This window comes from Pongo abelii, chromosome 1 (genome assembly GCF_028885655.2).
Source record: "Pongo abelii isolate AG06213 chromosome 1, NHGRI_mPonAbe1-v2.0_pri, whole genome shotgun sequence".
Classification (NCBI taxonomy): Eukaryota; Metazoa; Chordata; class Mammalia; order Primates; family Hominidae; genus Pongo; species Pongo abelii.
Window position 1 is genome coordinate 2,106,710 of NC_071985.2, and position 14,108 is coordinate 2,120,817.

The 14,108-nt window shown below is 45.7% G+C and overlaps 1 protein-coding gene across 3 annotated transcripts in view; it reads left to right on the plus strand.

Moving 5' to 3' along the window:
• The first annotated feature begins 1,068 nt into the window (after nt 1-1,068).
• AHCTF1 (AT-hook containing transcription factor 1) overlaps nt 1,069-14,108 on the plus strand; it is a 90,567-nt gene continuing 77,527 nt past the window's right edge. The window contains exon 1 of one of the 3 annotated variants that reach the window (XM_024252746.3): nt 1,069-1,426. Coding sequence is in view for 1 of the 3 variants with exons in the window: in XM_054549899.2 (XP_054405874.1) it covers nt 1,668-1,864 (197 nt within the window). In the remaining 2 variants the exon portion in view is untranslated. Of the gene's footprint in view, nt 1,427-1,602; nt 1,865-14,108 lie in introns of those variants that run through there. The other 2 variants (XM_024252744.3, XM_054549899.2) reach the window with 2 other exon arrangements.

Below are 14,108 nucleotides of genomic sequence, written 5' to 3' on the forward strand. Positions count from 1 at the left end.
TTGATCACACCACTGCACTCCAGCCTGGGCGACAGAGCGAGACACTGTCTCAAAAATAAAAAAATTTAAAAAGCACATATGAAAGGTAACAGAAAAGTAGAAACTTTCCTGATAAAAGAGCATCTTCTTAAAATCCCTACTCTACCTCATGTTATAATCCTTTTACTTACTACTTAGTATTAAGGACACGTTCCCTATCTGTTTGAAACATGTTTGGCGCTGGGATTTGCTTCAAAGGAAGATACTAACAAGAAATAAGAAATTCCACAATGAAAACCCGCGGTGACCAAAAAGATAACAGTGATTTGGGGTAAAATTTTGACTAAAAATATTAGGCTAGGCTGCGCGAGCATTTTTGGCCATGAAAGCACAGGAGGATGCTAGAAAAAACAGCACGGTGGAAAAAGCGTTTCCCCAGAAGTCTGGGAGCCCACCTTTGGCATGAAAAGCGGGAGCACAGGTTGTAGTGAGCCAAGATCGTGCCACTGCGCTCCAGCCTGGGCAACAGAGCAAGACTCCGTCTCCAAAAAAAAGAAAAAGAAAAAAAGAAAAGTGGGAGCACAGAACAGAAAATACAGAATGCAAGCTGCCAATTATGGGAGAAAGATTATCCCTCGGCCCCCAGCTGGCAGGGCCACACGATTACTTGACAAGAGAGACCGCCTGCAATCGCAGCAGGCGGCTGGCAGAGCCCGGCGCGACCCCCAGCGAAAACTACCACTCCCAAGTGCGCACCGGGCGCGCCGCCGGGGCCGCCAGGGCGGCTTCACGCGCAAGGCACTGTGGGACTCGTAGTCTTTCTTCCCACCAGCTCCTCGGAGGCGGAGAGACCCGATTTTTTGTAAATGATCCGCCCTTCCAGGCCCTGCTTCTCTTTCCTCCCTTTCCCTCCCACCTCCTTCTTTCACCGAGAGTTTGAAAATTCCCGCGGAACCGGCGCTCGAGCGCGGAACCATCGCGAGAACTCTGGTCCCTGCAGCCGCGATCTCCCCCGATTCTCCCCTCCCTCTTCGCCCTTTTCCTCCGCTCCCTCCCTTCCGGGGCGTGTGGAACTCGGTTTTGTCGGCACAGGGTAATACGCAGAGCCGGGCCGGCGCTGTCCGTGGCGAGCAGGCAGCGTTGCAAGGGGAAGGAGCCAGCACCGCGGCGGGAGCAGCGACTCCGTTTTAGCCGCTGAGCGGTCTGCAGGCCTACAGCCCGCGAAGGCACTCTCGGGGGCGTGTGGCTCTGAGGTGGCCGGGGAGGTCTCAGGCGGCGGCCGAAGCGCAGAGGAGCGGCTTCAGCCGGGCGGAGGGGTGTGATCCCGGCCCGTGTCGACTACGTCTCCCGGGAGATGCTGTGACGGACCCGCACGGGAGGAGCTCGCGCCTGGCCTGGCTACCCGGTGGACTCGGCCCGCGGCGGCGCGCTCACCCGCCCTGCTCAGGTAGGGGGAAGGGAGGGAGGGGGTTGGGCCCGCGCGGCGGAGGGCGAGTCGCGCGGCTTGGGCCTGCGGCGGCGGCGGCGGCGGCGGCGGGGCTTCTGCTCCGCGAGCGCCGGGCCTAGGCCGGGCGTGCGCGGGGCCAACGGATGGGGCTCGAGGGGGCGAGCGCTGGCGGTGGCGGGTACGGCAGGCTCGCGGGCGCCGGGCTTCGTTACATAACCTCGGACCGGAGGAGTGGTGGCACATGGCGGCGGAGCAGCGCTGGTGGGTTCGCGTCCTGCGCCGGCAGTCGGGTCCTTTACGGACGGCCGGGGCCGCGACTCTCCCACTGTTCTCCCACGCGATGGACTCGTTGGCGGGCCTTTCCCCGAGGGAAGTGGCCGGCGTGCTGAGCCTGTCCGGTGTTGGCGTGTGTTCCACATGCGCTTGGGCCTGGCCACAGTGAGTAGTCCGGGCGGGGAAGAAGTTGGACTCGGGGCTCGGATGTGAGGCTCCAGCTCACCCATTGGTCAGATCAAGGAGATTTAAAATAAAAGCACATCTTGGGGTGCTTTGCCTTCCTTTTTCCCACCTGGGAAGCTGAGGACGGTTTCTTTTGCCACTGGTTGACTGTTTTGGTTTGGGTGTTTTGTTTTGAGAGATGGGGAAATTTTGTGCTCAAAGCTTACGAGGTTCACACTATCTGTGTGCAAAGTTTTATGAGATGAGCGTTATTTTTATTTCCAAATCGTCAGTTGTAGAAATTTTTGGAAGAACTGGGTTCTTCATAGAACAAAACGTAAATCCTTTGGGGAAATCCTAAACGATAGTTTATTCTCAGATTATCCTAAAGAACCTATAGATTTTAAGAACTGTCTTTGGCTGAGCGCAGTGGCTCATGTCTGTAATCCCAGCACTTTGAGAGGCTGAGGCGGGAGGATCGCTTGAGCCCAGGAGTTTGAGACCAGCATGAGCAACATGGCGAGAACCCCTTTTTTTAAAAAAACTTTTTTTGTGAGCTTTCACTGATAGAGTCTCTTAGGAGAGAAGAAATTAGAGTGGTTTACTTATTTCAGAGGATTTGGCCAGGGATGACAAGCCCAGTTAAGGTTAATACTTGAAGGGATGTTTTAAGTGTGCCAAGCGCTATGGGAAGTCTACGTTGTCTCTGTACTGTGATTTTTGGATCCTGATCCTTCAGTAACGTACTACCAAACTGTCACGAGTTTGCAAACAACAATAATTACCTCTAAAAAATTTTTAAAACATCATGTCAACCGGGCATTGGTGGCGCCTCTAGTCGCGCGGCTACTTGGGAGGCTGAGGCAGGGGGAACGTTTGAGCTTCAGCCTCAAACTGAGAGTTCGAGGGTTGCAGTGAGCCAGGATCACGCCGCTGCACTCCAGCCTGTGTGACAGAGCGAGACCCTGTTGCTAAAAAAATAAAATAAAATAAAAAAGATCATTATACATCAGTTTCGAGACTTTGTCTTTTTACGCCTCTCCTTTTTCATAGGTACAGATACATCTTTTTTTTTTTTTTTTTGAGGCAGGGTCTTGCTCTGTTGCCCAGGCTGTAGTGCAATGGCACAATCTTGGCTCACTGCAACCTCTGTCTCCCAGGTTCAAGCGATTCTCCTGCCTCAGCCTCCTGAGTAGCTGGGATTACAGGTGCATGCCACCACACCCGGCTAATTTTTGTATTTTTAGTAGAGACGGGGTTTCACCATATTGGCCAGGCTGGTCTTGAACTTCTGACCTCGTGATCCGCCCGCCTTGGCCTCCCAGAGTGGTGGGATTACAGGCGTGAGCCACCGCGCCTGGCTGGTACAGATATATCTTAAGAGGAAGCAAAACATTGTGTCTTTCACGCCTACCTTTAATATTTTCAGGGACTTTTCTTTCTTCCCAGAATGAAGTGTAACTTCCCTCGGTTAGCTCAAAGGCCTCTACAATAAGTATATGCTACTATCTATCCTCATATGTTAACAAATTTTATGCTTTTGCTCTTCCGGAATCGTCACCAATCCTGGGCCCATTCTGTGGAAGAGATGTTTCCACTCTGATGTTTCTTTGCTCGTGTCCTTCATCCTGGAGTGCCATCTTTCCTTTTTTAAATTCTCAAATTTCAGGTCCTCCTTCTAAATCCAGTGTTTTCACTGTATTTTTATTTTTATTTTTATTTTTTTGAGACGGAGTCTCACTTTGTAGCCCAAGCTAGAGTGCAACGGCGCGATCTTGGCTCACTGCAACCTTCGCCTCCAGGGCTCAAGCGATTCTCGTGCCTCAGCCTCCCGAGTAGCTGGGACTACAGGAACGCGTCGCCACACCCGGCTAATTTTTTGTATTTTAGTAGAGACGGAGTTTCACCATGTTGCCCAGGGTGATCTTGAACTCCTGAGCTCAGACGATCTGCCCACCTCGGCCAACCAAAGTGTTGGGATTACAGGCGTGAGCCACCGCACCCAGCCCACTGTACTCTTTTATTTCCCCTTATCCCACTTTTTTACTGGGATCTCACGGCATATGTACCTATTGTAGCATTTATTCTTTGTGTCTGATACTCTGATAATTGACTATGTATCTCCTTTTCTAGATTGTAAACTCCTTAAAGTCAGGAAGTAGGTTATCTTCTTGCCCTTGCATTCCTTTACTACTAACACGGTGTTTTAAAAGTAGTTCGTAATTTTAAAATGTTTGAATTAAGTTGGAAAGAAATTTCTGAAAGGCTTGAAGTTTCTGGGTCCACTGGTAGTTTACATTCAAATGACAATTCGTCTTTTTATTAGTCAAAAAGAAAAAAAGTAACATTGCATACAAAATGGTTTATAGAAATGTTTGCTTGGTACATGTTGCAATATAATTGTTGAACTAGATTAGAGTTCCATTTTCTGTGGTGGAATTCCGTTATTGCAGGAATTTGTGTATTTCACACAGAAAACTGATTTCTAGTATTCTGTTTTTAATATCTGGCCTAGTAATTTTAAGAATTTTGTTTTGCTTAATACTGAACCAGTGTATACTTAAAAATAATTGGGCTCAATCTTGAGTTTTAAAAAATTGATTTTATTGTTTAACATGCCTGTTTCTTGTCTCTGCTAATATCCTAATAATATCCTGCTATATAGTATTCTGTTATCCTAATTTATTACATTTAGGACCTGTTAGTCCAAAGGCACTGTGATCTTGTCGAATGCCCAGGAATAAGATTTGGTGATTTTTGCCTTTTAGGAATTCATAGTGTAGTGGAGAAGACAGGCAAGCAGAAGTAATGATTTTTTTTTTTTTTTGAGACGGAGTCTTGCTCTGTCGCCCAGGCTAGAGAGTGCACTGGCGCGATCTCGGCTCACTGCCAGGTCTGCCTCCCGGGTTCACGCCATTCTCCTGCCTCAGCCTCCCCAGTAGCTGGGATTACAGGCGCCCGCCACCATGCCTGGCTAATTTTTTTTGTATTTTTAGTAGAGACGGGGTTTCACCGTGTTAGCCAGGATGGTCTCGATCTCCTGACCTCGTGATCTGCCTGCTTCGGGACTACAGGCGTGAGCCACCTCGCCCGGCCGAACAGTATTTAATTAAATTAATTAATTAATTAATTTTTTTTTGTGGCAGAGTCTTGCTCTGTCTCCAGGCTGGAGTGCAGTGGCGCGATCTTGGCTTATTGCAACCTCTGCCTCCCAGGTTCAAGCGATTCTCCTGCCTCAGCCTCCCAAGTAGCGGGGACTATAGTGCGTGCTACCACGCCCAGCTAATTTTTGTGTTTTTAGTAGAGACGGGGTTTCACCATGTTGGCCAGAATGGTCTCGGTCTCTTGACCTTGTGATCCGCCCGCCTCAGCCTCCCAAAGTACTGGGATTACAGGCTTGAGCTACCGCGCCTGGCCATGAACAGTATTTTCATTCAAAGCCGGTAGAACGTTCCTGCTCTGCCTATCTAGACTTTGGAAAGGAGTTGAAACTTTGTAAATTACTTTTCATAGGTTGCCAGTGCTGGCATGTCATAAAAGGCTAGGACTCTCTTTAATTTTGTATAGTACTGAACATAGATGTTTCATGTGTGTTTGTGTTTTCATATACCTTTATATGAGATATTGTTTCTAATAATATAATTTTTCTTTTTGAGACAATCTGGCTCTGTTGCTGAGGCTGGAGTGCAGTGGCACCATCTCAGCTCACAGCAACCTCCACCTCCCGGGTTCAAGCGATTCCCATGTCTCAGCCTCCCAAGTAGTTGGGATTACAAGCGTATGCAACTATGGCTGGCTGCTAAGTTTCATATTTTTAGTAGAGACGGGATTTCACCATGTTGGCCAGACTGGTCTCTAACGAACTCCTGACCTCAGCCGATTCTCCCGCCTTGGCCTCCCAAAGTGCTGGGATGACAGGCGTGAGCGACAGTGCCTGGCCTATTTCTTTTTTATTTTTTTTGAGATGGCGTCTTGCTCCGTCGCCCAGGCTGGAGTGCAGTGGCACGATCTCGGCTCACTGCAAGCTCCGCCTCCCGGGTTCACGCCATTCTCCCTCCTCAGCCTCCTGAGTACCTGGGACTACAGGTTCTCGCCACCACGCCCTGCTAATTTTGTTTCTGTATTTTTAGTAGAGATGGGGTTTCACCTTGTTAGCCAGGATGGTCTAGATCTCCTGACCTCATGATCCGCCCGCCTTAGCCTCCCAAAGTGCTGGGATTACAGGCGTGCGCCACCGCGGCCCGGCCATACACTTTTGTTTGTTTGTTTGTTTTGAGACTTGTTTGTTTTGAGATGGGGTTTTGCTCTTGTTGCCCAGGCTGGAGTGCAATGGTGCAGTCTCAGCTGACTGCAACCTCTGCCTCCTGGGGTCAAGTGATTCTCCTGCCTCAGCCTCACAAGTAGCTGGGATTACAGGCATGCGCCACCACACCTGGTTAGTTTTCTGTATTTAGTAGAGACGGGATTTCACCCTGTTAGTGAGGCTGGTCTCGAACTGCTGACCTCAGGTGATCCACCCACCTCAGCTTTCCGAAGTGCTGGGATGACAGGTGTGAGCCACTGTGCCCGGCCCCTATTTCTAATAATAGTGTTTTGATGTTCTCTGTAGTGTGCTTAAATTGCAAAAGTCTTAAAACCAATTTTGCCCTGTAGATTCAAAGGCTGTTAAATTTGAAAAACTTTGATTTATTAAACATTTTTTTGAACTCCTTTGTGCTAGGCACCATGATGAAGTCTGGAGAAATAAGTACTCCTCTTTTCTAGAAGCTTGGATATGAAAGTGGGGAAGACAGAATATAGTAAAGCACAACGTTACATGTATTATTAAGTGCTGGAACCTGGATTCAAAGTTTGAATTAGAAATATGTTAGCCTATGTTGCTATAAAGGAATATGCGAAACTGGATAATTTATGAAGAAAAGAGGTTTATTTTGCCTCATGGTTCTGCAGGTTGTGCAGGCATGACACCAACAGCTGCCTGCCTTCTGGTGAGGGTCTCAGGAAGCTTCCCATCATGTCGGAAGGCAAAGGGAGAGCAGGATACTCACATCATGAGAGTGGGGAGTGAGGAGGTACCAGGCCTCTTTTTTTTTTTTAGGACAGGGTCTCACTCTGTCGCCTAGGCTAGAATTCATTGGTGCAGTTATGGCTCGTGGCAACCTTGGCCTCCCAGGCTCAGGCAGTACCAGCAGCTGGGACTACAGGCAGGCGCCACCATACCTGGCTAATTATTTTTTGTAGAGATGAGATTTCACCATGTGGCCCAAGCTGGTGTCGAACTCCTGGGCTCAGTCAGTCTGCCTGCCTCAGCCTCCCAAAGTGCTGGGAGCCACCACGCCTGGCTTTAAACAGCCAGATCTCATGTGAATTCATTACTATGGAGAGGACACCAACCCATTCATGAGGGGTCCTCTCCCATGACCCAAACACCTCCTACCAGGTCCCTTCTCCAACACTGGGGATCACATTTCAGTGTGAGATTGGGAGGGGACAGTTATACAAACCACATTAGGTTTATTTTTTATATTTTTAGAAACAGGATCTTGCCCAGGCTGGAGTGCCATGGCCTGAGCATAGCTTACTGCAACCTCCAACTCTTGGTCTTAAGTGATCCTTCTGCCTGAGCTTCCCAGAGTGCTGGGCTTACAGGCATGAGCCATCATGTCTGGCCACAGTTTAAATACTGTGGCTTGCCGGGCGCGGTAGCTCACGCCTGTAATCCCAGCACTTTGGGAGGCTGAGGCGGCGGATCACAAGGTCAGGAGATCGAGACCATGTTGGCTAATCCGGTGAAACCCCGTCTCTACTGAAAATACAAAAAATTAGCCGGGTGTGGTGGCGGGCGCCTCTAGTCCCAGTTACTGGAGAGGCTGAGGCAGGAGAATGGCGTGAACCCGGGAGGCGGAGCTTGCAGTGAGCCGAGATGGCGCCACTGCACTCCAGCCCAGGCGAGAGTTCCAGACTCCATCTCAAAACAAACAAACAAACAAACTGTGGCTTTATTCTCTTAGAGCTAGTACTTCTATATCATCTTTGTTCTGCATTCAAACAATGTAACAAAACTCACCCAGCCTAAGAAATAGAACATTTACTATATTTCATTTTCCAAAAAATGCTTATTGTGTGTTATCCTCCGGACTTTGGATTTTGTGAAAATCTTTCCAAAATTCTATTGAGATGATTTTGATTGAAGTATAGGGATCATGGAACTTTTTTGCTCATTCTCCATTAGCACTCTTTTGAATACACTTTGTAAAAAGCTACTGCATGGAATTCTGAAGGTTTTGGTTCTGGTTGATTTACTTTGGTTTTAAGTTTAGTAGGAAAAATGTGTTAACTTCAGTTCATCATTAAACTAGTTTTATCAAGCTATATAAAAGGCTGTCAGAGGGGAAAACAACATAGTAACAGTGTGATTCTGGCCTTTTCCATCTGTTCCTCTAAAAATTTTTCTGGTACTAAGCTATTTAGGAGATGAATAGGATCAATTTGTGTATATAAGAGCAACTAAGACTTGAGTATAGGACCCTCATGAGGGTTTTGTATTGGAGGCTAATGGTCATAGCTTCCCATTGATGCACACACACTTTATATTAGGTTAGACTTTTGGATCTGTTTTGGATAATAAAAAGCAAACTTCTACTTTTGATGATTTGGAAATCTCCAACGTAACTTTTTAGGTTTTGTGACTTAATGGTGACATATGTGATTCAGTTTTTGAGGTAGTCTATCAAGTTTTTGTCTAGGAGATAGCATTTATAGCCTGAACAGAAAATGATAACTCATGTATTTTAATTTTTTGAGTGAATCTTTGAAATTTTTTTCCACATAAATTTTTTTAGGGGAGGGGACTAAGATGTGGAGAGAATAAGAATGACAAGCAAGAACATTAGGTTGATTTTTGCCTTGTTCCCATCCTAAGGCTACATAAATATCTACTGTATTTTTAAAGTTCTATTTTTATTATATATATATATAGTTTTTAAATTCTTCAAGTAATTATTGATTTTATAAGAAATCCAAGCCATACTGAAATGAGCAAATCACAAATTTGCATCACACAAAAATAAACGGCACTGATGTTTTGTGAATATTTCAGACATCTCTGAAGATAAACAGATGGAAGAATTCATAGAGACTATTGTGTGAAATGCTCATTTTTAGAAATAGTTAATTTCATAAGAAAACAAAGGAAAGGAATTGTTAAATTTATAATAGTTCTTTTAACGGAAATATTTCTTTATAAATTTTTGAAAGTTAAACGCATCTGTTAGAAGTGGCTGTTATCCTGTTATTTTACCACAGGTTTCAGTTTGATAGTATTGATTCTCTTGTATGAGAATGGCTTGGGCTGGGTGTTGGAACTGAATGTAGTCCTTTCTGCACTCAGTAGATAGGAGGGGGAGTGCTGAGAAACGGTAATGACTTGTACCTCGGATCTCTCTTTTGTCAGATTTATATTCTATGCCTTTGGGCCTTCACCTTTCTCCCAAAACAGCAGCACAGTTCCCTGAAACATGGCCCTCTGCTCAGGTCCTGTGGCATAGTATGTAATTAGGGACTTCCAGACCTGGAGTTTTCCCGGGGTTATCTATTTCCCCCTTCATTTTACTTCACCCCCCACACACCGAAGGATGTTAGAATTCTCTGGGTTTTGTGAACTCACCTTTCTTCTGTACCTGCTTCTGTGTGCTACGCGCGCGCACACACACACACCCACGCACTTCATTTGCTAGATATTAGGGGAGGAATGTAATGTGTGACTTCTACCACTTCACTCTACCAGTGTGTAATGTCTTTGCTGCAGATGAGTAGCACATTATACCAGAAATGTTTATTGAATAGTCCACATGTCCGCTCTGAATTGAAATATCCAAATAGCTTTTTATCATCTGCTAAACTTAGTGATTCTGTGTCTAGATTATTTTATCTGTTTTGTTGACCTGTTTGTCCATTCTAGCCTATATCGCATTGTTTCAGTTATTATAATTTTATTTACTTATTTATTTTTTGGGACAGAGTCTTGCTGTCACCTAGGCTGGAGTGCAGTGGCACAGTTTTGGCCCACTGCAACCCTTGAGTCCTAGGTTCAAGTAGTTCTCATGCCTCAGCCTCCCGAGTAGCTGGGATTACAGACGCATGTCACCATGCCCAGCTAATTTTTGTATTTTTAGTAGAGATGGGGTTTCACCATGTTAGTCAGGCTGTTCTCAAACTCCTGACCTCTCAGGTGATCCGCCTACCTCGGCCTCCCAAAGTGCTGGGATTACAGGCATGGGCCACCGTGCCCAGCCTATCTTTTTTTTTACTATTTGATTAAATAAAAAGTTCTTCTTCATTCTCCTTTGGTTGTATTTAGTATTTGGCTATTAAGAATACTATTGATAGGCTATTAAGAATACTATTGATACTTTTTTTTTTTTTTTTGAGACGGAGTCTCGCTCTGTCGCCCAGGCTGGAGTGCAGTGGCGCCATCTCGGCTCACTGCAAACTCTGCCTCCTGGGTTCACGCCATTCTCCTGCCTCAGCCTCCCGAGTAGCTGGGACTACAGGCACCTGCCACCACGCCCGGCTATTTTTTTTGTATTTTTAGTAGAGACAGGGTTTCACCATGTTATCCAGGATGGTCTCGATCTCCTGACCTCGTGATCCGCCCGCCTCAGCCTCCCAAAGTGCTGGGATTACAGATGTGAGCCACCGCGCCCGGCCTGTTGATACTATTGATAGGTGTCTCACACCTGTAATCCCAGCACTTTGGGAGGCTGAGGCAGGAGGATTGCTTGAACCCAGGAGTTCGAGACCATCATGGGCAACATAGTGAGACCTCATTTCTACTAAAAAAAGAAAAAAATTAGCCAGGCATGGTGGCATGAGACGAGAGGATTGCTAGAGCCCAGGAAATTGAGGCTGCATTGAGCTCTGATAATGCCACTGCACTCCAGCCTGGGTGACAGAGTGAGACCCTGTCTAAAAAAAAAACCCAAAAAACTGCAACAGAATATTGTTGATATACAGTGTACCTTCTTGCACGTGTCTTTTCCCTTTTATTTGAGACAGAGTCTTGCTCTGTCACCCGCGCTGGAGTGCAGTGGTGCAATCTCTGCTTACTGCAACCTCCGCCTCCTGGGTTCAAGCAATTCTCCTGTCTCAGCCTCCTGAGTAGCTGGGACTACAGGCACATACTGCCATGCCCGACTGATTTTTGTATTTTTAGTAGAGATGGGGTTTCACCATACTGGTTGGGCTGGTCTTGAATTCCTGACCTCAGGTGATCCACCCGCCTAGGCCTCCCAAAGTGCTGGGATTGCAGGCGTGAGCCACTGTGCCCAGCCCTGTATATGTTTTCAACATGGATATGTAACAAAGTCTAAAATATACCAATGTGTCGTTATTCTCTCAGGCAGTAAGAAGACTCTGTATGGTTTATTTAAACCCCACACAGCCATTATTATTGTTGTGTAGTCAGTGTTTAGATTTTTTTCTGTATATGTACCAGTACTTCGACATCATCATTCTTGCTGCCTCTCAGACCTCCTATCTGATCTCTATTCTACCTGAAGCCTTCTTGAATCCTTTAACATTTCCTTTAACATTTCCTTTAAGCAAACTTTTTTGTCTAAAAACATATTTCGTATTTGTTAAGGATCCTTTCAGTAATATATAATTATGTTGGCAGTTACTTTTGGTTAGACTTCGGAAGATATTCCAGAATTCTGATTTCCACTACTGTTGTTGAGTCATTTCTCTTTTTTTGGTAGTGCCTAGGATTCATTGGACTTCCTGACTCAGGGAATCGGTGTGTCTATAAATCTGGGAAATGCATTGCTTCTTCCTATTAGTATTATATTTTTGGGAGGATTCTGATTAGGCATGTCTTAGATCTTCCTTATGTTATCTATAATTTAAAACTACTCATTCCTTTGTGCTGCATTCTGAATAAGTTTTGGGGGCTTCTAGTTTACTTTTTCACTTATCCTTTGAGTTTGTTTTTGTTGAGTATTAAGTAGGTACAAAATAATTTATTTGGTGAGTGGGTGCAAAAGAATATAAGCTAGAGAAGATCACGGTGCAGTGAATACCTGTGTACTCAGCACCAAGTTCTAGAGAAAGAACATTACCACTACTTCAGAGTCCCTCGTATATTCTTCCGCTTTCCCTCTCAAATCCACTGTGGATTCTGTGTTTATTTTTTCCTTGTTTTTTTTCATAGTTTGGTCATGTTTGCATCCTTAAGCAATATTTTGCTTAGTTCTGCGTGTCTTTTTAACCTCATGTAAATGTCATTTTCCGTGTATTTTCTGCTGCTTTTATTTTTATTATTATTTATTTATTGTGTCAGAGTTTCACTCTTGTTGCCCAGGCTGGAGTGCAATGCCGTGGTCTTGGTTCACTGCAACCTCCGCCTCCCAGGTTCAAGCGATTCTCCTGCCTCAGCCTCCCAAGTAGCTGAGATTACAGGCATGCACCACCACGCCCAGCTGATTTTTTTTTTGGTATTATTAGTAGAGATGGGGATTCACCATGTTGGCCAGGCTAGTCTTGAACTCCAGACCTCAGGTGATCCACCTGCCTTGGCCTCCCACAATGCTGGGATTATAGGCGTGAGCCACTGTGCCTGGATGCTTTTATTGTTTAATAATTTTTTTTTTTTTTTTTTTTGAGATGGAGTCTCACTCTGTCGCCCAGGCTGGAGTGCGGTGGCACCATCTCGGCTCACTGCAAGCTCCGCCTCCCAGGTTCACGCTATTCTCCTGCCTCAGCCTCCCGAGTAGCTGGAACTACAGGCGCCCGCCACCACGCCTGGCTAATTTTTTGTATTTTTAGTAGAGACAGGGTTTCACCTTGTTAGCCAGGATGGTCTCGATCTCCTGACCTCATGATTCGCCGCCTCAGCCTCCCAAAGTGCTGGGATTACAGGTGTGAGCCACCGCGCCCGTCTGGTTTAATAATATATTCTGACATTCATTCATATTGTTGCATGTAGCTGTGATTCATTCTCGTTGCTCCATTGAATTTTTATACCCGTTGAGTTTTAGTTTTTATTTAATTTTTCATTTTTAGAAATTTTATTTTTTCAAATCTACTTGATTTTTTCTTTATAACATTTGCAGTTTCTTATCAAGCTAAATCACTGATTTACACAAATATATTAGACATTTACTTTCTAATCTCTGGTAATTTCAATATCTGAAGTCCTCAATAATCTGATTCCGCTGGCTATTGATATCCTTGTGTGTGTTTTTTTTTTTTTTTTTTTTTTTTTTTTTTTTTGGGACAGTCTCGTCAGGCTGGAGTGCAGTTGCACAGTCTCGGCTCACTGCAGCTGCCTCCTGGGTTCAAGCGACTCTCCTGCCTCAGCCTCCTGAGTAGCTGGAATTACAAGCGTATGCCTCCACGCCCGGCTAATTTACTTTTGTATTTTTAGTAGAGACGGGTTTTCACCGTGTTGTCCAGGATGGTCTGGATCTCTTGACCTCATGATCCACCTGCCTCGGCCTCCCAAAGTGGTGTTACAGGCATGAGCCACCGTGCCCGGCTCTGTGAGCTTATTTTCTTTGTTGCTTTAACTTTGAGAATTCTTTGAGATTCCAGAGGATATGTGGTTGTTTCTGTGGATTGCTTGGAGCAACCAACCTGAAAATACTTGATAATAAAATTTCTTCTCTTGAGGATTTTTTTTTCTTTTTTTTTTGAGAGGGAGTCTTGCTTGCTCTGTCGCCGAGGCTAGAGTGCAGTGAGGCTCACTGCAACCTCCACCTCCTGGGTTCAAGTGATTCTCCTGCTGCAGCCTCCCAAGTAGCTGGGACTACAGGTGTGTGCCACCATGCCTGGCTAATTTTTTGTATTTTTAGTAGAGACAGGGTTTCACCATGTTAGCCAGGATGGTGTCGATCTCCTAACCTCGTGATCCGCCTGCCTCAGCCTCCCAAAGTGCTGGGATTACAGGCATGAGCCACCACGCCCGGCCTCTTGAGGATTTCCATATAACCTAGCTTGAATTCTGGCCACACATTTGTATGAAAGAAAATGTTGTCTTTCTGAGTAAGAGACTCAGAGCCATGGTTGATGTGGACAGCTTTATTGTACCCATCCTGTACAATGTGTATTGTTCTTGCTCACCTTTAGGCTGATGTAGCCTGGCAGAGTTTAATGGGGTTGAGGGAGGCGCTTATTAGTTCTCTTTGCCCTAGGCTTTATCTTTTGCCCTTGGATCTTAGAGTGCCCAGAATAAGATCAGGGTTCC